Source organism: Equus asinus, chromosome 23, assembly GCF_041296235.1.
Source record: "Equus asinus isolate D_3611 breed Donkey chromosome 23, EquAss-T2T_v2, whole genome shotgun sequence".
Lineage (NCBI taxonomy): Eukaryota > Metazoa > Chordata > Mammalia > Perissodactyla > Equidae > Equus > Equus asinus.
The window spans coordinates 35,122,829-35,146,185 of record NC_091812.1 but is presented as its reverse complement, the minus strand read 5'-3'; the positions used below and the strand labels follow the sequence as shown (position 1 = coordinate 35,146,185).

The 23,357-nt window shown below is 42.8% G+C and overlaps 1 protein-coding gene across 3 annotated transcripts in view; it reads right to left on the bottom strand.

Annotated features, from left to right (window-relative positions):
* Window positions 1-23,357, bottom strand: part of DOCK8 (dedicator of cytokinesis 8) — a 200,742-nt gene that overhangs the window by 62,436 nt on the left and 114,949 nt on the right. For all 3 annotated transcript variants that reach the window (XM_014846768.3, XM_044757028.2, XM_014846769.3), the window contains 10 exons: window positions 19,901-20,018; window positions 18,394-18,464; window positions 17,130-17,268; window positions 16,415-16,516; window positions 14,203-14,298; window positions 13,291-13,525; window positions 10,297-10,461; window positions 8,996-9,165; window positions 5,711-5,806; window positions 2,707-2,802 (listed from right to left, as the gene is read on the bottom strand). In XM_014846768.3, the coding sequence (XP_014702254.2) occupies window positions 2,707-2,802; window positions 5,711-5,806; window positions 8,996-9,165; window positions 10,297-10,461; window positions 13,291-13,525; window positions 14,203-14,298; window positions 16,415-16,516; window positions 17,130-17,268; window positions 18,394-18,464; window positions 19,901-20,018 (1,288 nt within the window). The remainder of the gene's footprint in view (window positions 1-2,706; window positions 2,803-5,710; window positions 5,807-8,995; window positions 9,166-10,296; window positions 10,462-13,290; window positions 13,526-14,202; window positions 14,299-16,414; window positions 16,517-17,129; window positions 17,269-18,393; window positions 18,465-19,900; window positions 20,019-23,357) is intronic.

Below are 23,357 nucleotides of genomic sequence, written 5' to 3'. Positions count from 1 at the left end.
TGCAAACTTGTCCTCAAAGGAGAGCTCTAGGATGCCACGTGGAGCCACTCAGGCCTAGCCATGCTGAGTTTGTTCTGATTGGGAATGGAATAATCATTGTAGCACTGCATTAAAGTCAACTTTGGAATACAAAGGTTTTGCATGTTGTTAGTATGTTAGGCTAAGAAAATGTTTTGTAACTTTGAGCTTCCAAGGAGAGGCAAAGAGGAAAAGAGCCTGGATTTACAAGCTGTGGAATTCAGGCTCTGCCCCTCAGGGCTGAGAGCGGGGCAAACCCCTACTGAGCAATGGGGATAACTCCCCAGGGGGGTTATCTCACAGGGTTTACTGCGGTTTCAGAGATGCGGTCCTTAGAGCTGCTACTGGAACCTTCAGGGAGCAGTCTGAGAACCACCACCCTAGGGGCTTGGCTCTCCAGTCTAACAACCGTAGTATTTATAATATATAACTATTAAATAAGACCTAAAAGTGCTTAGGTGAAGAGAACGTGCATATGTGTGTGAGTAAATGATATAAAACATCTTTGAGTCAGGAGACTGCTTTCCTTTGGGACTTTCTTCTATGAGATTCTACAATATCAATTTGAGTTTTTGCTTCTTGTCTTTTTTTTTTTAATTGCAAATTTGACAGATGAATTCAGTTTCAAATTCTTTGTCTGAATTATCTATAGATGGATTATATCCCAAGGGAATCTTCCCTATGGAGAAACTTGATGGTGGGTGGGATGGGTGGGTAGAAGCAGGATGTACAGGGCTTGAAGTGTTGGTTTTGATGCTTCTCACGCCTCCAGAGTTTTATTGCCAGTCCACTTCCTGCCAGAGCACAGAGCTCATGTCTTACTGCCAATGTGGTTGCCCCAAAACTTGTGAGCTGCAGCCTCTCATCTTAATCAGCTTGGCTTTTAGAATGCAGAGCCCTGGTGCTGGCTGGGTACAAATCTGGAAGGACCCCTAGCTCTGTTTAGGTCTCATAGAGCAGAGGTGGTGTGGACCAGCGGATCTTCAGTGAGCTTAGAAGTCACCCAGGAAGACAGGTAAACGCACACTGCTGGTTCCGACCCTCTTCACTGCACTCAGTTCTAGGGAGGGTCTCAAGAATCTGCTTTATTTTTACTAAGCACCTCCAGGTGATTCTGTTGTGGGGATTTGGGACTGTGCTTCGAAAAGACACCTCTCCTGCAAAATTTTTCTCAAGCTAGGGCTCGGAACTTGGTGAAACTCTAAAGGACTGAATCCCGGATGTATTTCTATGGCACTGGCCTGGCTTCTTTTTAACCTCATTGCTCATCACTTCCCATTTCCTTCTCAGTATGTGTTTTATTTTTGTGTCCTTTGATTCCCTGTTCTCTATGTCCTATCGTTCACTATTGTTCCCTTTTTATTGGCTTGAACTCACATAGATAAACCAGAGCCCAGGGGGAGATCCTACCGCCTCTCTTTCTTAAAAAAAAAGAAAAAAAAATTATTCCCTTAATGTCACAGAGGAAAATACTCAGTAAATATAAAGCTAACTCTATTACTAAATCTCAATTTGCTCCTTATTCTCTGGATTGTTTGCACATTTTTACGTAGTTGGTGTCTATGTTTTTATACCTTTTTTCACTTAAAATCATATCACAATGCATCTCCATTTATCAATGGCGACAAAATGCTTACTCTAGTGGCTTTATGGTAAAATCCGTTCACTTCTAATGATAATTAAACAAAAAATAGGTATTATTCTCTTTATTTTAAAATTAAGGAATACGGCTGTACCTTTTGATTTTCTGCTAGAGAATGGATGGAAGTTGTAGGTAAACAGATTTAAGAGTTTCACTTTTTTCCCCCCAACAAATATTAGTTGGTGCTTGTATTGATGCCAAGCTGTGTTCTGGGCTAGCGATAGGATAGTGAAGATGACAGACCCATATACTAGAAATCTAATAGGCAAGACAGAACAACATTTATAAATTGTGATAAGTGCTAGGAAGGAAATAAATAGGGTGTTTAAAAGGAGAATAGAGTGGAAGACATATTACAGTATAAGGTGGTCAGAAAAGGCCTCTCGGAGGTGGTGACATTAAAGCTGAAACCTAAAGAACCCAAAAAGTACATGCATGGGGGGATGAAAGGTGGGGAACTGGGGAGAGACTCTGAAAAAGGCTTTGAGGCTGAAAAGGCCTTGGCATTGTCAAAGACCCAAAATGGGAACAATGAGGCTGAATGAGGGGGGAATATGGCCTGAGATGAGGTTAGAGATGGAGGCAAACTGAATGGTACAAGGGCTTTTTAGGCCACGATAAAAATTTGTGATTTATTTCCAGTACCCTGAAAGTCACTGAAGGGTTTTAAAGAAGGAAGTGACATTATCTGTTTACTATGATGCAGGATGGACGGGCTGAGGGCAAAAATGAATGCAGGTGGGCGAAAGAGGACATTATTATGAGAGGCAGGCAAAAGATGATGGTGGCTTGGCCAGGTGGGGAGCAGTGAAAATGGTCAGAAGCAACAGGCTGGACTTAGATTTTCAAGGCAGAATCAACAAGATTTGGCGGACGATGGATGGAGGGCTGAGGGAGAGTTGGATTCCAAGGAATGATCCCAGGTTTTCAGCAGGAGCAACTCAGTGGATAAAATGTCAACTCCTGATATGGGACACTTCACTGCCTTTCTGCAATGTGCTTTTCACGCCCTATTGAGCATAGATAGAAACATGCAAGAATCTTACCAGAAGCTCAAAGAAGAACCAGGCGTACTTGAAGACTGTTTCTCTCACCATCCCGGTGCTGACGACCATCTGCAGGGCAAGCTCCTCGTGGAAATGCTACATAACAACCACAAAAACCAGACTATGATGCCAAATGCTTTATACACCAAAACCTCTTTCCTTTTTTACCAACCGTAATAGCTTGTTAGTTACTGATGCATGTGTCCCAGAGGTCCTAGACCACAGGTGGACCGTCAGTGCTGAAATACTTGAGACCAGAGGGCATTTTAGGCAGGTAGGGGAAGGCTGGTGGTATCACCAGATTTGAAGGACGGCCTAGGATGGGAGTGAAGCTGATTCTGGGGTAGCAGTCAGACCTGGGACCATCTGTTTATATCAGATCATGCTGCAAATGCTCTGTGTGACCTTGTGCAGGCCATTCCTCTCTTTCCCCTTAGTTTTCTCATCCATAAACTCAGCTGTTTGGTAGCAGTGGTTCTTGAACTTGAATGTGTATCAGAATCCCTTGGAGGGCTCGTGAAGACAACAGACTGCTGGCCCCACCCCCAGAGTTCTGGATTCAGATTGAGTAAGTCTGGGGCAGGGCCTGAGAATTTGCATTTTTAACAAGTTCCCAGGTGATGCTGACATTTCTGGTCTGGGGACCACGATTAGAGAATCGCTATCTAGATGGTATCTAAATGCCCTTCCACATTGGACGATTCTTGTTTTTATCTCCATGATGGTTTTGTAAGAAATGTGATGAGTTGGGGTTATGAGTAGATCACCTGCATTAAAAGTCATGGTGGTAGCAGCCTGAACTCACAGCTTCTAAATTCTTAGGTCCCAGGGTCAGATGCCTGAAAGTCCCTCAGCTCCACTTTATGTCACTTCCCTTCAAGTCATCTGACTGCCTGACAGCAAATGTGGCAGATGGTGACTTCTGCACCTTTCTTATCTTTCCCATTCCCTAATGTATATGGCTACCTGTTAATGCTCCTGACAACAGTGTTGATTGGCAAGTTCAAGACTAAAGGTAGGGCAACCAACTCATCTCAGTTTGCCTGGACTACCTGATCTTAAAATGGAAAATCCTGCCTTCCAGGGACCCCCTCAGTCCTGGGCAAACTGGGATGGGTGGTCACCCTAACTAACGGCAAAAATGACGTCTGGGCATTTTCTGTGGATTTCATTCATCTAATGACCACAAAATCTAGAATAAATACAGATGAACTAACTTTTTATTGTTGTGTAGGTAAGAAAGCTGAAACTATTCGAACACCCTACGATGATATTCTAGAGTACTGGCTTATGTGGCAGTTAAGTTTTAAACTCAACATCTAAAGCAAAAATTGATTATAGCAAAGATTGCCATTGACAAGCCTTTAAAGTACCCACAATGTACAGTATGCAGGCAACCCAATTTACTAATTCTTGTGAACTTTAAAATTTGAGTTGCTCAGCTGAACTAAAAGGGACAAATGGAAAATCTACGTGCAGATGTCTGGATATTCTAACTATTCACATCCACAGCCAGTCAGTGGTGAGGAATGGAGCAGGCCGTAGTGTTTCAGCTTGTCAGAGGGTTCCACTTCATTCTGCCAGGTGAGTCAAACTTCTCTAACCTTAATACACGTTAACACACGTGTCTGTGGTTGTGAGACACACGTGAAGCTCGCCTATCTGTGAGAGGCATGAGGCTGAGTGTAAGCTGGCAGGTGGTCTCAGGGTACATAAGATGTAACTCAGCTACAGCCGGATCTTCCCATTGTAGGAAAGACACGCTCCACCAGCTTCAAAGGTAACCTCTGGAAAATAGGTCAGTTTGACTGCCAGAGTCTTATGGCAAGAAGAGATTAGAGGAGGATAAGCTGCTTCTTAAAGTAATTTATGCTGCTTACTGGGCAACATTATGACAAGAACACCTTGCTCCAGAGGTTATAGAAAATAGCTAAGCAGTTAAACCTTGTCTGTGGGGCTAGTGAGGAAACACTGGCTAAACTTTCCTCTGAAATGAAACGATTCTCTTCGGGTCGTAGAAATGACCAGAAACAAAGTCAAAACAAAGCAACTGCAGAACCAAACATGACTGTGCCCGGAAGAAATCAGGCCCTGCCTCAAAGGAAGTCAGGCTGGAGGCAAATCATGGTTTGTAAGAAGGAAAATGGCGCTTGTAATCAGTCACTGCCAAGCCCCATGCTAAGTTTTAGAGTAAGTGAAAAATTTATTTTCAGCACCTAGTCATATGTTCTTTCATTTCTCCTTTACAAACAACTCCTGGTACCTCTCCCCAGACATACGGTGCCCGGATTGCTGCAGAGTCTGGAGCGCACGTTTGGCAGGGCCTTCTCCTACTGATCCTGCCCTCACCTAGTTCAAAGTGAGCTGGGCTGCGCTCTTTCCCTCCTTGTCTTTTTAACAAACATTTCCCTTTGGTGTCAGCTGTTGCAAATGGCTTCTTCTGTTATTCTTCCAATCAGCATATTTACATTTTAATAGCGGTCTTGAAAGACATTCAAGACCTTAACTTAAGTAGTTACTAAAATGGTGCAACTCTTGGGTGCCTGGCAGAGGAGAAAACTGTGACAGACAGCTCTTTCCCCCTCACCTCACAGACCACACAGGCTGTGATTACAATTGGAGAATTGTAAACAAGAAGCTAATGCAGAGGTTGTCAAAGCCTGGTCCCGGGACCAGCATCAGCTGGGAACATGTTAGAAATGCAAATTCTTGAGCTCCACTGCAGATCTATTGAATCAGAAACTCTGGGGATGGGGTCCAGCAGTCAGTTTTAACAAGCCATCCAGGTACTTCTGCATGGTAAGGTTGGAGAACCACTGATAAATAGGTAATCAGGTGGTCAAAACATGGAGGATCATGGACAGGCTGCAAACATGTGTGTGCGTGTTTGTGTATGTGTGTTAGGAGGGCTGGAACAAGGTAGGAGAGCACTCTGATGGTGTCTTTTTCCAATCATTGTGAGAGGGCATGGGGCAAATCATCCTCACACTGCTCTGCTCAGTACCTTTTTGCTGGCTGGCCTTGGGGCTGTGGTTGAGCTTGGAACATCGTTATTGCCAGAGCAATAGTAAGACATCCGGTTGCAGTTGCGATCAGTAACCTGAAACAGACAAACCATGACTCAGCAGTCCACTGACAGTGGTCCACTGGAGTGACGAGCCAGCAGCCTGGAAATCACACCCTCAGAATTCATTTTTAATATATATCTTTTTTTTTTTCTGGTTACAAAGATAAAACAATTACTACGAATAAATATAAAAGCAAAGAAGGTCAAGTTACACCTAATTCCATCTGCTCCTGAGAGAATCACTGTTAACATTTTGGTGTGTAGTAACCTAGAATTAAAACCTAGTGAAGTACCAGGAGGTGCTGAATAGTTCCTTCAATATTCTAAGCATCTCTGACTTATTGGGAGAGCAGGAAAAAATGTGTGGGAACAGTGCCTCTCTGTGGGTTAGTATGGTACTGTGCCCAGTCTCAACGCTGTAATTAATAGATTGCCAAAAACCATTTCTGAAAGGAAGGATTATACTCTGTTCTTTTAGTTGGACAAAATTTTTTCCCCTTGCTACAAAATAACTGGAAAATTCTTAACACAGTCCACACAGAAATTCAATATTTTGTCTTATTAAAGGAAACTGTAACGATCCAGGATGTCAGTGATAAGTGCAGACCACTTCTCCCCTGGGCCACCAGAAAACGATATTGCTGAAAGGGACCTTAGATGTGAAGTTGAACCATGGTGTGCTGGCAAGTGTTTAACAACCAGCTCTTGGCAGGGAGGGGCTCATGTGTAGCACTGGTCAATTTCTGTGCTGTAAATGTTTCCATCACGGCTGATTTCAAGTTAACAGGATATGACTGAACACAGCGTTGGGACGAGATGTGCAGTAGCAAACCATCATATAGTATTTCCACCATACAGATGCAAATAGACATAAATAACCTCAAGAACATAGATAATAGTAAAATGTAGTAAAATAATTAGGAAAGGATGAGGTTTGAGTACTACCCTTTTAAAGTGGAATAATTTTAGATTTTCAGACAAGTTGCAAAGGTGGTACAGAGTTCTTATATACCCTTCACCCAGTTCCCCTTAATGTTGATATCTTACATTACCGTACATTTGTCAAAACTGAGAAATTAACATTGGCACATTACCATTAACTGAACCACTGAGTATGTGGATTTCGCCAGTGTTTCCACTAATGTCCTGTTTCTCTTCCAAGATACAAGCCAGGATACCACATTGCATTTAGATTACCTTTGTCTTTAATATAACTTATTTGTTAGCTTATATAATTTAATTTTTTAAAATGTCTATGTTTAACAACTAATTCAAAAAATTCCTGAAAATTTAATAATCAGCTTTCAGAAACTGGTACAAGCCAGCTCCAGCACATCCCTGGGTTGATTCTGTAAGTCGAAAAGGTTAGAATATCAACAATTTCATATGTGCAACTGATAAATCCTCAGAATCTCTTGGAGTGGATCCAGAGATGATGCTTAAGTTCATCCAATGTCCAGAACCTCTGCAGAGGTGAGGGCAATGAGGCCCAGGGCAGGAACTGACTTGCCCATGACCACACGGCTGGGTGGGGTCAGAGCCGAGACCCAACCCTGGTCTCCAGATTCCTTTTGTCACAACATACTGTCTCAAGTGGGTGGACTTTATAAGGGAAACTATGTCAAAACTAGAGAGTTTGATTTATCTTAATCAGAGGAAATATTACTCTAAAAGATTAGCCACCCTGAGGCCACAGATAAGTGGAAAGAAAATTCAGACTAAGAATTCATGGGAGCTCTGTGAAAAAAACCCACTGAATCATATACTTGAAAAGGGTGAATTTTATGGTATGTGAATTATATCATAATTTAGTTTTTTTTTAAAGATTGGCACCTGAGCTAACATCTGTTGCCAATCTTTTTTTTTTCTTTCTTCTTCTCCCCAAAGTCCCCCCAATACATAGTTGTATATTGCAGTTGTGAGTGCCTCTGGTTGTGCTATGTGGGATGCCACCACAACACGGCCTGATGAGTGGTGCCATGTTCACGCCCAGGATCCGAACCAGCAAAATCCTGGGCTGCCGAAGCAGAGCGTGTGAGCTTAACCACTTGGCCATGGGACTGGCCCCTAAAAATTTTTTTAAAATGAGACATATCCAACAAAATACCTGACCAGTACTCCTCAAAACTGTCAAGGTCATCAAAAACAAGGAAAGTCTAAGAAATTGTCACAGCCAAGAGGCATCTAAGGAGATATGATTATAAAATATAATGTGGTATCCTGGATGGCCTCCTGGAACAGAAAAAGGACATTAGGGGAAAACTGAAGAAATCTGAATAAAACATAAACTGATAGTTAATAATAATAACATATCAATGTTGGTTCATTAATTGTGACAAATGTATCCTTCTACTGTAAAATGTTAATAACAGGGAAACCGGCTACGGAGTATACAAAAACTTTCTGTACTACATTCACAATAATTTTATAAATCTGAAACTGTTATAAAATAAAAAGTTTATCAAGAAAAAGCAAAGAATTCATGGAAGGAAAAACAATCTAGGGCAAGTCACCAACCCCCTTAGGATCTCAGTTTTTATTTATTTATAAAATCTGGCTTTGCTCTTTGGGATTATTATATGGGAAAATCAGTCTATGAATGTTAATGAATATAAAAGGCAGATATTAAAAAACAAAACAGGAAGCTGGTCCGGTGGCACAGCGGTTAGATGCACACATTCTGCTTTGGTGGCCCGGGGTTCGCTGGTTCGGATCCTGGGTGCGGACATGGCACCGCTTGGCAAGCCATGCTGTGGTAGGCGTCCCACGTATAAAGTAGAGGAAGATGGGTACGGATGTTAGCTCAGGGCCAGTCTTCCTCAGTAAAAAGAAGAGGACTGGCAGCATATGTTAGCTTAGGGCTAATCTTCCTCAAAAAAGAAAAAAACCAACATAATAAAAAACAACTTTTCTAGGCACTAAAAGAAGTTAAAGCTAACTTTTTTTCCGTGAAAATAAAATTCATGGCATCACTGACTCCATGCAGTAAAACCAGCTATGCTGGAAAAACTTCCCACCAGCGTTAACTAACTGAGCAGATCCTGCCTCTGCATCTTTCAGAATGGTCTCAATCACTTCCAAAGGAAAGAACATTAATAACGCTAAAGCTGTGCATTAAAGCATTTAACCAACATAGTGGGCGTCAATAGTGGGTGATTTCGTGTTGTTCTTCCAAGTGCTGGTTAAAAATGAAAACTTTCCAGGGTTTGACATCTTCCCTACCTTTGAAGACATGATGTTCTTAACTTCCTCATCTACTGCAGAATGTGTCCCTGCGAGGTCTGGGTTGCTGCTGCTCATCACTCGGGCCTGCAGCAGCTTTGAACTCACAGCGGCAGCAGACGTGCGTCCATATGTGTGGTAGCGAGGGTCAGGGAGAGCGGTGGGGCCACCTGCACCCCACCAGGTACAGACATGTCAACAGAAAGGGAATCAGAGTCACTTACTGGGCTTGAGAAGAAACTGAAGAGGGATGGTGTAGATAGTGGAATGAAAACCCAGTAGATTAGGTCTTGGAATTAGGTCTTATCAAATGCCTAGGGGAGACCAAGGAGGCAGTACTTAGAGGGTAAGTAGATAGGGTGTAAGGCAGTAGGGAGTGGTGAGCACTGTAGTAAACTGGAAGCACATGCTTTATCCAAAGGTAGGGGCTACTACTCAGCTCCAGACTATTATCACCACAGAGAAACAGCCCCCAGGGTGGCCAGAGCTTCTGATTTCTCAAGACAAGCTGGAAATGCGGATTTTTTAATTTATTGATATTTAAATGATGCAACTTTTTAAATCATGCAGTAAGGTTTTCTCAGATTTGAAAATCCAAGGAATCATCTGAACCTTATGAGGATAAGTATATACTATATATCGATGTTTTTCACCTTTAAGTATGTATATGTCTTGAAAAGTGATTTCGTGAGTTTGAGATATTACCAATATTTTAAAAAACTCAATCAAAATTACAGGTTTACTTGAAATGAGGCTGCATGGACTAATAAAAATGCCAAGTTTCTTCGTTAGGGCTATGTAAATATGTAAAACCTACGTAAATAATTAAGAAGAGTAGAGAAATGGATTATTATTATTTCAGAAGTTTAGTTTGGGGTAAATGAGAAAACAGACACTTTTTTCAAAATGAAAAGTTTAGGAACCATTGCTTACCACTGCTATTGAACATCTATTATTTTCTTTATCATTATTATCCTGGAATCCTAGACACCTGTTGTCACTCCTCTATCTTTTAAAAAAGAGATCCTCAACTGAATCAGAAATTACCAACTGGGAAAAGACTGGTGAGGGGCTACCAAACAGGCGGAAAAAATAAGTGCTTAGAGTATAAAGAAGGGGAGAGAGTCAGGAAGAAAACAAGAGAGAAAAATCTAATTTCAGCACTCATGTAAGTTTTGTGTCATTCTGAAAAACAAAACTTAACTTTCGGGCTTTTTATATTATTGTGAATTATGTGGCCGGGGTGCCGGGGCGAGGGTGCTCTGCCCTGGGGACTCCCACACTCGGGGCGACAACACTACCTGACTTGGGCACGTCCTTTTGCAGCTCCGGCAGGCGGAAGACATAGTGCACGTAGGAGGCCAGCAGGCAGTTCCTGCCATGCTGGTCCTTGCCCAGGTCCTTGCTGTTGTGCAGACTGTTGGCGATGGCCACCACGGACTCAAAGGCAAACTGGGAGAAGTTGGCTGAGGAAGCAAGAGAAAAATGGGCGGTGCCACAGTCAGTCCTTAATGAACCCGAGGTAGAACGCTCTCCGGGGCAATGACAAGGAGTCCTGACCACGGACCAACAGAACTAGCTGGTCAAGAGGATGGCCTGGGGTGGGGTGAGCTGTTTTAGGAAGCTCCAGCAGGCTGGCTCTGCTCACCGCAAGCGAGTTTACATTTCCTCCTTCATCCTCCTCCTCCCGCCAGCGCACAACAAAGACACGAGATGCTCCAGACATCCTCCCCTCTCTAAACCACTCGGTCAACTGGCCCTACTCGGTGGGGTCTGCACGGACGTGATACCCATAACGTATCACCTGGGAGCTTGTTAGAAATGCAGAACCTCAGGCCCCACCCCAGAGCTCCTGAGTCAGAATCTGCACTTTAACAAGATGCTCAGGGGATTCACGCACACTATGGTTTGAGATGTGCTTTTGCGCATCTTGGCGTATGGATTAATCTAAAAACAAAAGTGTTTTATGTTATTCCCACAGTGGACCCACACAAATGATTGATCTACTATACACACTGTCTCGCTTTGGAGCTGCAGCCCTCCACAGTTTGGCGCCACGCTTCCTATCCACTCTTGTACCCTTTTCTCCTCAAATTCAATTTTCCTTAAGAGGAGGCACTGATCCAATTGTCCCCATCACATCTGTTCTTTCTCACCTCTGCAATTTTGCTCATGCTGTTATCCTCATTTAAAAAGCCCCCGTGCTCCTACCCGTTAAATCACACAACCCTTCGATGCTTGGCACAATCCCGTCTCCTCCAAGAAGCCTCGGGCACCACTCAGTACAGGGTTCAAGCAAAACCAAATCACATGGTTCTCTGGCTGTTTCCGGTAGGAAACTGTGTCTCTCTGAGCAGGCTGGGAGTCCTTCCAGGGCAAAGTGCATTTCTCACTCTTTCTTGTCTCCCTGCTGCGCCTTTCATAGGGCCTGACACAGAGAGGTTCTGAATAAATGCTTATAGTCTAGGGGCCTCCACCTATTCTGCGTGTCCCAACACCCTGTCATCCCCACATGACAAGGTGGCAACTTGCTATGGAGAAGAGGCTCAAAATGTGCGTGTGAACATGTTGTCTAGTGAACAACTCCACATTAAATGGCTGGAGCATACAAAGCAGAGTGCCACATGTGTGGGGACACAGGAGGAAATCTAGGGAGGGTAGAGGTCATGGCTCTGCAGGAATCCAGATGGAGAGGTGACAGCTACATGTATGAAATGTTAGCCTACAGTGTAGGGTGTCTTCTCTGTGGAACCACAACGATGCATCCCAGGATACAAAGCAAACCAAGGGATTAAGAAGACACGCTCTCCCTTGCTCTGAAAGCCTAGAGTTCAGCAAGCACCCTCCACCACTGTCCCCGATTTACTCCTATTCCACAGCCCAACTGCATTACTTACTTCTTTCCTGACACGCCCATGCTTTTCTGGTTCTCTGCTCTTCCCATGTTCATTTCACTGTCCCCATTTCAGCTCCTTTTCTTCTACCCCTCCTTCAAGGCTATCTTAAACACTACCTTCTTCCTGGGGGCCTCCTGCATCCTCCCAGATGTATGTTTTCATGCCCCCAACCCCGCAATATTTAGCTGTGTCCTTTTGAGGACTTGCATCCTGTGCTGCTTGCTCTTTGCTATATTGTAAATCCTCTGAGGTCAGATATGCTCTCTATTATTGCAAAGCTTGCAATTCTTAGCCAGTAGTGGGAGCCTGGGTAGTACCCATGACCTCTGCTGGACTCGTGAGCACAGGACAATAGAAGCCCAGTTCAAAATGTGTCAAACAAAGATGCCCTCCAGCATCTAGTCTACCCCTGCAGGAGGCAGGAGAACCACTGGACTCACGTCTTACATTACATTATTTCCAAGGGAAGTCTCACACAATAGATTTAGTGTTAATTTGTTAAAAACCAGCATTTAAAATATACTATAAGACAGAAAATAGATGAGTGGTTGCCAGGGGCTGAGGGGAGGGGTGAATGGGGAGCGCCTGCTAAGGGGTTTCATTTGGGGCTGATGAAAATGTTCTGGAATTAGATAGTGTGATAGTTGCACGAGCTTGTGAAGATAGTAAAAACTACTGAATCGTACACTTTAGTGAGTTGTAAGGTATGTGCACTATATCTCAATAAGAAAAGTGATCATTTTGAATTTCAATTCAGAGAGTTCCTTTCCTTCCATTTAATGTGGGCTATCTTAATTCTTTAAAACATTCTCTTCCCTTGTTAGTCAAGAAAAAAAAAACATTAGAAGTAAAATAAATCCATCAATCACTGGGAATGGAATTTGATAGATTACCTGTAATCATTCAATAAATCTATTTTAAAGATTATAATTTTGGCTGGCCCAGTGGTGTAGTGGTTAAGTTCACACATTCCGCTTTGGCAGCCCAGGGTTTGCAGGTTTGGATCCCAGGCATGGACCTACACAACACTCATCAAGCCACACTGTGGTGCATCCCACATTCAAAATAGAGGAAGACTGGCAGAGACGTTAGCTCAGTGACAATCTTTCCTCAAGCAAAAAGAGGGAGATTGGCAACAGATGTTAGCTCAGGGCCAATCTTCCTCACCAAAAAACAAACAAACAAAATCATAATTTTGAGCATCCTATTTTAATGTTTCTTTCTTTTTTTTTTTTTTTCAACATCCACAGAGCCTCAAAAAAATAGCACTGGACTTGGACTCACATTGCCAATAGAAAGGAAGGTCATATTGTTCCCGCTCCTGGGATTTCTGGACAATCATGTTTCATAAGACAAGGCACTGCCTGCCTCCTCCTCCCAGCCCCGGGGGTCTCCTACCTGTCTGGCCAGCGATGACCATGGGCTGCACGGACAGCTGGAAGAGCTTGTCCAGCACCAGGTGCAGGAACAGCACGAGGGGCTCCAGGCGCGAGGAGTTCAGGCAGATGATGCTGAGCTTCAGCTCGTGCTCCAGCGCCGTCTCACTGATCTTTTGGTCCAGCACACGGATAGGGAAGCTCACCTGGCTCTCCAGGGAGTGGCAGAGGGTGAAGAACTTCTCCAGGTGGTTGTCCTGGGAAGGCAGACGGCAGGCCTCATGGGTCTTACCCCATCAATGTCCACCGGTGGATTCAGAAACACAATCAAATAGCTCCTTCTAGGCGGAACTTCTTACCCAGTGTTTCAGACCAGAGGTTCTAAGGCATGGGCGTTCCAAATCAAGGTATGAACTGCTTTGTGGAGTGGGGTGCTCAGAATGGAACCTCTCAATAATTATTAACTGACGGAAAAAGAATTTGGACTCTGAGATGTTCGGTGAGCTGAGCCAAGCATACCAGGTAAACACCTTGCCAACAGAGGGGTCTATGCAGATGCAAAATGCAGACAGTGGCAGGAAAAGGAGGGAAAGAAGGATGAGGCAAAAAAAAAAAAGCTGGAGAAATGGCAGAATTACAGAGGGAGACGAGACAGCAGCAGGAAGATGTTTCAAATGAAGTCTCCTCGCACAATTTCTCAGCCAACAGTGCAGGTACTGGGTTCCTTCATTTGGGTGCTCAATATTTTCATAGGGCTTTCCATTTAAACGACAAATAAAACCTGAACAGGCTTTTAAGTCCCCACAAAGAACTAAAGGTTGTTTTTGTTTTATTCATGCACAAAGACTTTCTTTCATCAGAGGGTTCTCTGCTGCACGCCATGTTCATTCTTAGCCTTCTGGCTCTGTGTGAGGTGGACCTTGATGTTCCTTACCTGGGTGTGGACAGAAGAAACAGCTTGCACTTCAATATTAAATACTCCCTTATGTCCTTCGGCCCACTTAATCGGAGGATTCTGTAAAGGGACTTTCTGTGTTAAAGAAAAAAAAAATTAGCAATTCAATCCCCTTTTCTGATTACTAACAAGCAGAGCAAAGCAACTTGACTGTAAATGTCAGAGTTATACAAATATAAAATTCCCTGGAAGACTACTATAACTGAGCTTGGAGTTAGGAGCCCCGGGTTCAAGTTCAGTTCTGCACCAAACTAGTTATTTTTACTTTGACAAGTCAATCAACCTCTCTGGGCCTTAGTTTTCTTACGCTGAAAGGAGGAGTTTGAACTGAGTGATCTGTCTTTAAGCGCCCATCCAGCATTGATAATTTTGATTCTAGAAATTGAAATAAAGTAATATCCCAGTGATTTTTCCACTTATCAGGACTGTCAGGACAAAGCGTAGACTACCTTCATAAGACATGAAATTTTAATGCTTTTGAGTGCCTGCGGTTACTTTCCCTTTTAACAAAATGTTTCTGAGTAGCAGTCCTGTTAGGCTCCTGCTTTAATTACTCAAAATGACTCCTTTATACCATTTATATTTCAATAGCTCTGTAGTCCCTAGAGACCATTTCTTGCCTTAAATTCCCATCGGAACTGTCTCCCTCCAGAGACCTCATACAGCATTGAGTGACAAGCACCTAGCCTGACCCAGCCACTTGAGTGCGGTTGGTGTCTCTTGCATTTTAACGGAAGGAAGTATGCTGTACTTGCAAGGGTAGCATGAGTGCATGGGGTGGGGACCTATGGAACTATCTAAGACAGAGTCACAAACTGGGTCACACAGTTAGGGAGTGGTAGAATCTGGATTTTGGATTATAATTCGTTTGTCTCAAAAACCCACGTTTGTTCTGCAGCATTAAGGAGATAATTGGGCATCTAGGAAATTAGAAGGTGCAGCTTGATGATGAAAAGGCGGTTTTGAGGGCTTTGTCGAGGGTCTGTGTCCAAATCATAAAGAGTAATCAGAGAATGTCTGTGAACATACTCAGGCGGGTCCCAGGTGGTCCTGAGGAGAGGAGTTTGGGTCTAAAGCCAGGCACCTGCCTGTGGCCCAGAGCAAAGAAAGCTTCTCTCTCCAGGGAAAAAAAGGAAATACGAGAACAACAGGATAGCCTGGGGATGGGAGCTGGGTAGTCAGAGTAGGGAAGAAAGTTGATTATAGAAGTTGGAACAAAGTTCAAATTCCCGGGAAATTCTTCAACTTGAAAATTGCAAGGAAAACAAAAGAGATGAATGGGGATCTATAGATTAAGAGTCTTAAAAGACATGTCAACCAATAGCAATGTGTGGACTGTATATGGATCCAGATTCAAACAAACAACTGTACAAAACATATGACATGAATGAGATAATTGGAAATTTGATCACTGATTGGATATTTTAAGATATTAAGAAATTATTATTAATTTTTAAGGTATAACAATGGTATTGTGATGGTTAAAAAAATAGCCCTATTTTTTCAGGCACACACTAAAATATTTATAAATGAAATGATATGATGTCTGGGATTTGCTTCAAAATAATACTTATTGATGGAAACCTATGCCAACCAGACTGAGAAGCGCAAGAGCTGGTGTGGGTGCAGTCAGAATGGAGAGTCTGCTGGGCTCCCTTTAAATGGGTGTATTGCAACAGAGTGGATGGGCAACAGGCAGTGCAGGAAACAGGAGGAGGGAAAAACTATTGACATTGGGATCTTTAGAGGAATAAAAGCCCCACCATCCACCTGGGGCAGTAACAACTGACCCAGAGGAGAAACTAATGGAATCTGGTCTGGGATCTTTTTATAAGGACTGTGATGAGAGCAGCTGTTATCACAAATGGGTTCTATTTGCCTCCCCTTTTATCATACTTTATTCTGTGAATCCCTTTGTTGTAGATACTGCAAGGTAATGCTGCCTTGGGTTGCATTTACCAAACATTCTGACTTGGCGATGTCTCAATGAAAGAGGTTTCACAGCCAGTTACTTCTCCCATCCTATCAGAACAAAGTGCTTTCAGAAAATGCCATGTGCTGACAGATGACTGCTCCCCTAAAACATGCTGAGCATCCTCGGCCATATTTAAGGGAACGGAAAGTGGATCTGGGAAGGCGGTACAAGACCTTGGGTAGACAGGAAAGAGCTGATGGCCAGCTTGCTGGTTACCTCTGCAGAATGCAGGGAGTAGTTGGCAGGCAGCTTTTCCAAGGCAACTGGGAGACAGTAGGATCCAGTTTGAAGACGTTCATTTACGAGAATTGGCAGCCACTGAAACAGATGACGTAAAGAATAAAGTGGTATTTATTACAGCATATAATTCTGGCATTTTATGTGCTCACAGAAATCAAATACAACTAAATGATGATTAGATATTGACCAGGGCTCTTTTTGGCAGTAATTTCCATCAAGTTCTTTGCATTTTAAATTCCCTGAGAGCTCCTGAGATGGTAATATCAATGATTTACTGCTTTCAGAGCCAAAGTAGTAGCATTTTTCTTTATAGCCAATGTTTGTGTGTCTGAACAAGATCAACATTTATTTTACTGTTTAATTTTTTTAAAAGAAATAACTTTTTTCTCTTTGTGGAAAAAGGAGCTAGTTTTATATGTGAAGTATATATATATAACATTTGGAAATAATGGACATTACAATGCTTTCCTGTAAATGAGTCTTCTTTCAATATCCCTCACCCACTAGCTCTCCATTCCTGAAATTTGTTGTTTGCTAAGTCATCTCTGCTCTTTGCTGTACTCTGGTTTGGCACACTTTGCTAGTTTTGACAGGAAAAAAGCAAATGAATAGAATTTGGTTGTTTATCTCTGCAGGGACCTTCGATGTACCAACAACTGCCCTGTGAATCGGCAAGTTGACAGTGACTCACTGAGTATCCTAGGAGGCTTTCCACGGAGGCTCCTTGCTTCTGCTGACAGCTGATATGATAGAAGGTGAACAGGAGGTGGTGATGTACTGTGAGCTTCGCGGGGAGCTTAATTTTCACTTCTTCATAGAAGTCAGGAGACCTGTTTCGAAAGCACATTATACACAAATAACTTTTAGCGAGAATGATGACTCCCCTGACTATAAATTGTAACGCCATGGACACCGTGCTCCTCAGAATTGCCTGCTTGGTATTCTGCTTGTCATCTTACATCTTTCTGCTCCTAAGCTGGAAGGCCTTGAGACGAAACTTATATCACTGGATACACTTCACTTACATAAGACTGCTTACAAGCTAAAGGCTTTGTCAGGAAAAAAAATCTCTGCGCGCAACGGAAAAATCCAACAACTTAATTTGAAAAGAGGATGAGCTTCGGAGTCCTGCTGTGACCTCCTTTTATATCTCTACCCCAAGAACAGGAACAGGCACATAGCTGGCACTCATCAATGGATTTTAGAGAAACGAGTGATGCAAGCAGGGAAAGGAACCTGATTTTACTGAATTACGAAGTCCCAGATACTTTAAAAGTTCTGTGACTCACTTTATCCACAAATAATGAGTGTTCCATTTCTCCTTGGTCAATTTAGATTTTCTTAAAGTAGGTAGTGGTGCAGGTGAGGAGAGATGTATAACAGACAAGACCGAAAAAGGAGTGCTGGATTTTGTTTCTGGCCCCTTCCAGCATCTCAAAGCAAGTTAGGAGATGTATTTCTTTCTTTAACACCATAAAACCTCTCAATTTCATACTAGAATAGAAGGCTCCAGAAAAGTCAAAAGAACATTAGGTTCTTGAAGATATGTTCTTCTCCCAGTCTTAGTTAATGGCAAAAATTGTGCATCTTGGGCTGGCCCAGTGGCACAGTGGTTAAGTTCAGCACACTCCACTTTGACAGACCAGGTTCGCAGGTTCGGATCCCAAGCATACACCTAGCACCACTCATCAAGCCATGCTGTGGCAGCGACCCACATACAAAATAGAGGCAGACTGGCACAGATGTTAGCTCAGGGGCAAACTTCCTCACCAAAAAAATAATAAATAAATAACTAAAAAATTGCTCATCTCCAACATAGACTCACAGAACTGGCATGAATTTCTTCTGGCCCTTAGTTACAAAAATTGTTGGGAGGAATCACCTAGAGGATTCAGAAAAGTCAGGAGATAGTGAAACAATCTTGGCATATGTTTAGAACTCGGAAATATACTTACTTATTATGGTATGTAACGGCTGTGTATACTTCCTGCAGAAATTCAGGCCCATTGGATTTCCCAAAGATGATCTGTTCACCGATATAGAAAGGACCAAATTAACAGTGATATTTGGATATATCAAATCAACTATCACCTGCCCAATAGGAAGGTCTGGTCTCACGGGGCTGTAATTTTTAAATCAAGAGTACTCCGTTCTACAACTGGCCCAACCACATGGAAGCAGAAGAATTCGCTACAAAGAGTAAACTGAGGTCCCAAGGGGCTATATTAGTGACCAAGGGCCACAGGTTTGTGAGACTGGAAAACAAGTGCTCTCTCCACTCTGCCACACTGCCTAGAGGTCTACACTGCTGGACAAAGTCAAAGAGTTTTGCCCTCAGCGTGAGATCACTGGTCCAGTTTCTTTTCCCTCCAAAGACATGGGCTTGGTCACTTGGGTGAGCAGAACCTTCATGGGCAGAATGTTCCACACGTTTGTGCTATTTAGAAAACGACCCCTCCTTGGGCCTGATTCAGTCCAGGTAAATGATTTTACAAGTGGACTTACCTTTGGGCAAAGAGAGAGCCCTTTCCTCTAAATGCAGTCATGCCCATGCCAGGTCCCAGGGGTTGGTGAGAGCGGCCCCCTGCCTGGGGACCTTGGCTACACTCAGGACCTGCACAGCTGGACCTGGCAGCCCTGGCAGACTTGCCAGGGGCAGAGCAGAGAGAACCAGGGGTGTCCTCCTCTAGGATTTCCCTCCCACCACCGTTACAAGAGGATACCTTGCATTGCAAAGGTAAGTCGGTCATTAGGAGGATGGTTAAAAAAAGAAAAAAAGTACACATTTGAAGAATGGGAGCACTAAAAAAAAATTACTTCAGTAGAAAGGTATAGTAACTGAATTCTACGACTTATGGAAAATAGTGATAGCTAACCACCCATCTTATTTAGTAGCAGTTGGTTAAAAAGATAGAAATTCTGGCATTTTGGGTTCCTCAGAGAACACTGCATTACATATTTATTATTTGATTTATATTTTGCCTCAGGATGAAGAGCCATTCCTAAAAGATGTTGAGATGGCGTGTGTTTATCATTGCTAGGTGGTGCTTTATCTCCAGATGTGGACGGGGGCTTGGGTAGATGTGTACTCAGTGCACATCTGGAAATACAGCAAACATGGCGGACACATTGGGCCTGCCTCTCTACTTCTTATGCTGTTAGGGTGGTGCGGAAAGACTTTACGATATTTTTCAGTCCTCTAAAATGAACTGTATTTCCAAATTTTACAGCTCATTACAGAATACATTAGGAAAGAGAAGTTCAATTTAGCCTGACCCCGTTTCCCCATCAGTATCCTGGGACCAAGACTGGACTAGTCACAAAGGCCTTTGCACATGCTGAGTAGCATCGGTATGAATAGACATACTCTGTACACTGAGGAGCCTGGATTTGGTCCGTGCAAATTGACAAGGGACGTTCAGCACCCCTTGGTTTGAAGCAAATGTTTATTTCCCTCTTTACCGGCATAGCGTTGCTAGCATCCTCTCCACACATGAACTGGATCTTTATTGTAATGTTCCGGGCAGAGGCTAGTTTGTTAGCGAAGTTCAGCCTCTGTGGGTAGACATAGAGAAGGTTTCTGGAAAAGAGAAGATGAAGAACCAATAAATAAGGTGTACAGTTTGTTTGAAGCAAGTTCTTCAGCAAACGCTGCAGCCTGTGCTCATGAGGTGATTATTCTGAAGGAGGTTTTCCTTCCAGAAGTGAATTATTTTTGGAGGAGGGAGTGAGTTTTGTCGATTCTTCCTCTTCACCTGCGGTCATCTGATAATAACCAACACTGTTCTCTGTTTTGCTGCCTACAAAGATGTGTTTGCTACAGCTGAGAAGGTTAATGCCCCAGAATGTGGCAGCCTGCCTAGAGGTAACAGTATGTCTGATACAAAGATAAGAAAGCAAAAAACTTTCAGCTCATTTTAAAGAAAATTCATGGCCATAAATGATGGCTTAATTTCCTTTCTTTCTCTTTTTTGTTTCTAATCATTATGTAGTAGTTTCAATTTCTTATTGGCATGGCATTCTGTATTGGTTCAACTTTCTTTTCTTATCTAAGATGACAGTTCAAGACTCCAAGCCCAATTAGCTATATAACAATAACACAACAACAATATAAATAATATATCCATCCATTCGACACCTATAGGACAGATACTAGGCTAACTATAACTTTGTGTATCTTTTCTTTCTCTTTTCACCGTTACTAGTATATTCCACTAAAAGGTAAGCTCCCCAGGGCATGGATTTGTATCTCATGTTTTTGATTCACTGATATATCCCCAGCAGCTAGAATAGTGCCTGGGACATAGTAGGTGCTGAACAAAAGAACGAATGTATATACTTCCAATGAATCATAATCCTGACTTAAGGAAACAATGATACTAACATTTATATAGTACTTATCCTGAGCTGGGCAGTGTTTTAAATACTTCATACCTATTAATTTAATTTTCATAATTATCCTATAGGTAGGTACTATTATCCTGGCATCATGCCCATGTCACAAATGAGGAAAAAATGAGATACAGAGGTGTTAAATAACTTGCCCCAAATCATATAGTTAGGAAATGATGGTCAGGAATTGAAGTCAGACAGCCTGGACACATGCTCTTAATCACTAAGCTATATTCTCTCAGATAAGACTTCCACTAAAATGACAAGAATGGCCTTTTCATACTTTAGTTTTCATGTGTTATTCATGGCATCTCTCAGGGACAAGCTTACCTTAATTTTCTGAGTCTCATTAACAGTTGAGTGTCAACAGTACACCAAAGGCTGGTTCAATTAGTTAGTGTCACGTTCTTTGGGAAAATGTCTTGTCTTCCTCACTCTTGGTCCACTATTCTAACTCCTAGGTAACACGTTCTCCTTAAACAGACACATTCTTGCCCCAAAGGCTTCCAAGATGACAAAACAAGCTTTGTGTAAACTAGATGCCAGGAGAGCAGCGACTAAAAGGGAGGGCCAGGTGACTAGATTTTCCCTCAGTGAATGTAGGTTCTCATAACACTTTATAAGGATTTGCATATTATTCAACGACAGGCTTTCTCAACCTCACCACTACTGACACCTGGGACTGAACAATTCTTTGTTGTGGGGCTGTCCTGTGCACTGTAGGATGTTCAGAGGCATTCCTGGTCTCTATCCACTAGATGTTAGTAATATCTCCTCCCCACTCAGCTGTGACAATTAAAAATGTCTCCAGACATTGCCAAATGTTCCCTGGGGGAGGAGGCAAAATCTCCCACTTTTGAGAACCACTGATCTATACATGTGAATTTGTGTACTCCAGATCCATGCAACTATACCTGGCAAGTTTCCATCTTTAATAGATATAGTCAATGCCACCTACTGGGTCCATATTCAAATGTAAAGTATGTTCCACTGGAAAAGGGTGAAGTCAATACTCAAATATGAGACAGACGATGGTAAATTTAAATCTGTTTAATTGATGAGGTCTGGGGTAGTCAGGGACTGGAAATCTGAAAGAGAAGGACTAGGCCACCACTGACTCTGTTGTCCCAACTCTAACCCCTTCGTTGTGATGACCAGATTGATCCTGCCACTGTGTGTGTGTGCACACGTGTGTGTGAAAATGGTCTTTTTGGACCACTGTTTGCATAAATCCATGGATTTACCCCACAGCTCTTCCTTGCTATGATAATATCAGCAGGGATAACACTGATAGCCACAACCCTGGACAAGACCAAATGAATGGGCTGCGGGGGCTTGCTTCTGATGGACCACGCAGACTGTCCCAAGGAAATCACTCAGTACCAGATGTGCAAATAAAGAGGCAGCCACGTTACAAAGCTAATGTGCAAGGGAGAGCCATTGCGAGCATCCTCATGGACTACCAGGTACAGGTGGGTTCATGCTAAGAATCCCTGTTCTGGTCTGGTAGGAGGAATCGAGAAGATTTCTGATCATTTTGCAATGGGGGCAATCCTCAGAGCTAAACGTGTGCTAGATTAGAAGGCCTAGTCCTGGAAACTGGATCTTTTACTTCTTTATCATATTCCAGTTTAGATTCACCTTCAGAGTGAGTTTGAAATTTTATTCTGTAATATATTTCAGGCAACTTATCATCGTTAAAAACAAAGATACTTATTTCACTGAGTGTCATAAAACCTTTAGTCTTACACCAGGTATCAAGCTAAGACTAATTCCATTAGCCTAGTGGTCACTGAAAACCACACCACAAACCAGCGTCACCCAGTCTGTTCCACAGAACTCAAGTGCTTTGCAAAAATTAGCATGTGTGTGGGGAAGTGGAGGGGGCGGGGGTGGGTGACCAAACACTGTTGGGAAAGATGGTGGTAAACCAAGATAAACAGGTTAATGCGCCTTGTGAATCACTTAGAGGTGGAAAGACTGCTCCTTTCCCCAAAGGTTTTGACCTCGGAAATAATTTCATTTATTTATTCTTTCATGGCACATTTCATGAGTTCAATATTCTGAGCAATCACTTGGGAAAACATTGAAATAAACTTATCTGGCTACAGAAGAACACCCTAGATCAAGGAAGGATCAGTCAAAGCACAAGGATTCTCTACTGAAATATCTTTCACGATAACGAATGCTCTCAGGTATTCCAGGAGGAAAAATGATACTTGGAACTGTCGAGAACACTTTGCATGTGCAAGTTCCAAGGCCACGGAGGCAGAGGAAAAGCATTCGTACATCTTACTTTACCCTGGTCTTTATAATGGGTGACTCAGTGGAGGTGGAATGGGGTGACAGTGCTGGGAACAGATCTGAGTTGCTGTGTCCTGTGACTTCTCTAGGCCATCCTGCCTCTTGACAAGGAGTATCGTTACCCTGGCATAGCAGCAACTGCCATTTCCCCCCATCTGCTGGCCTATGTTTCCAGCTCTTTCTAGCTACCATTCTGTCCTCTTGTTGACCTCTTTTAGCAGGG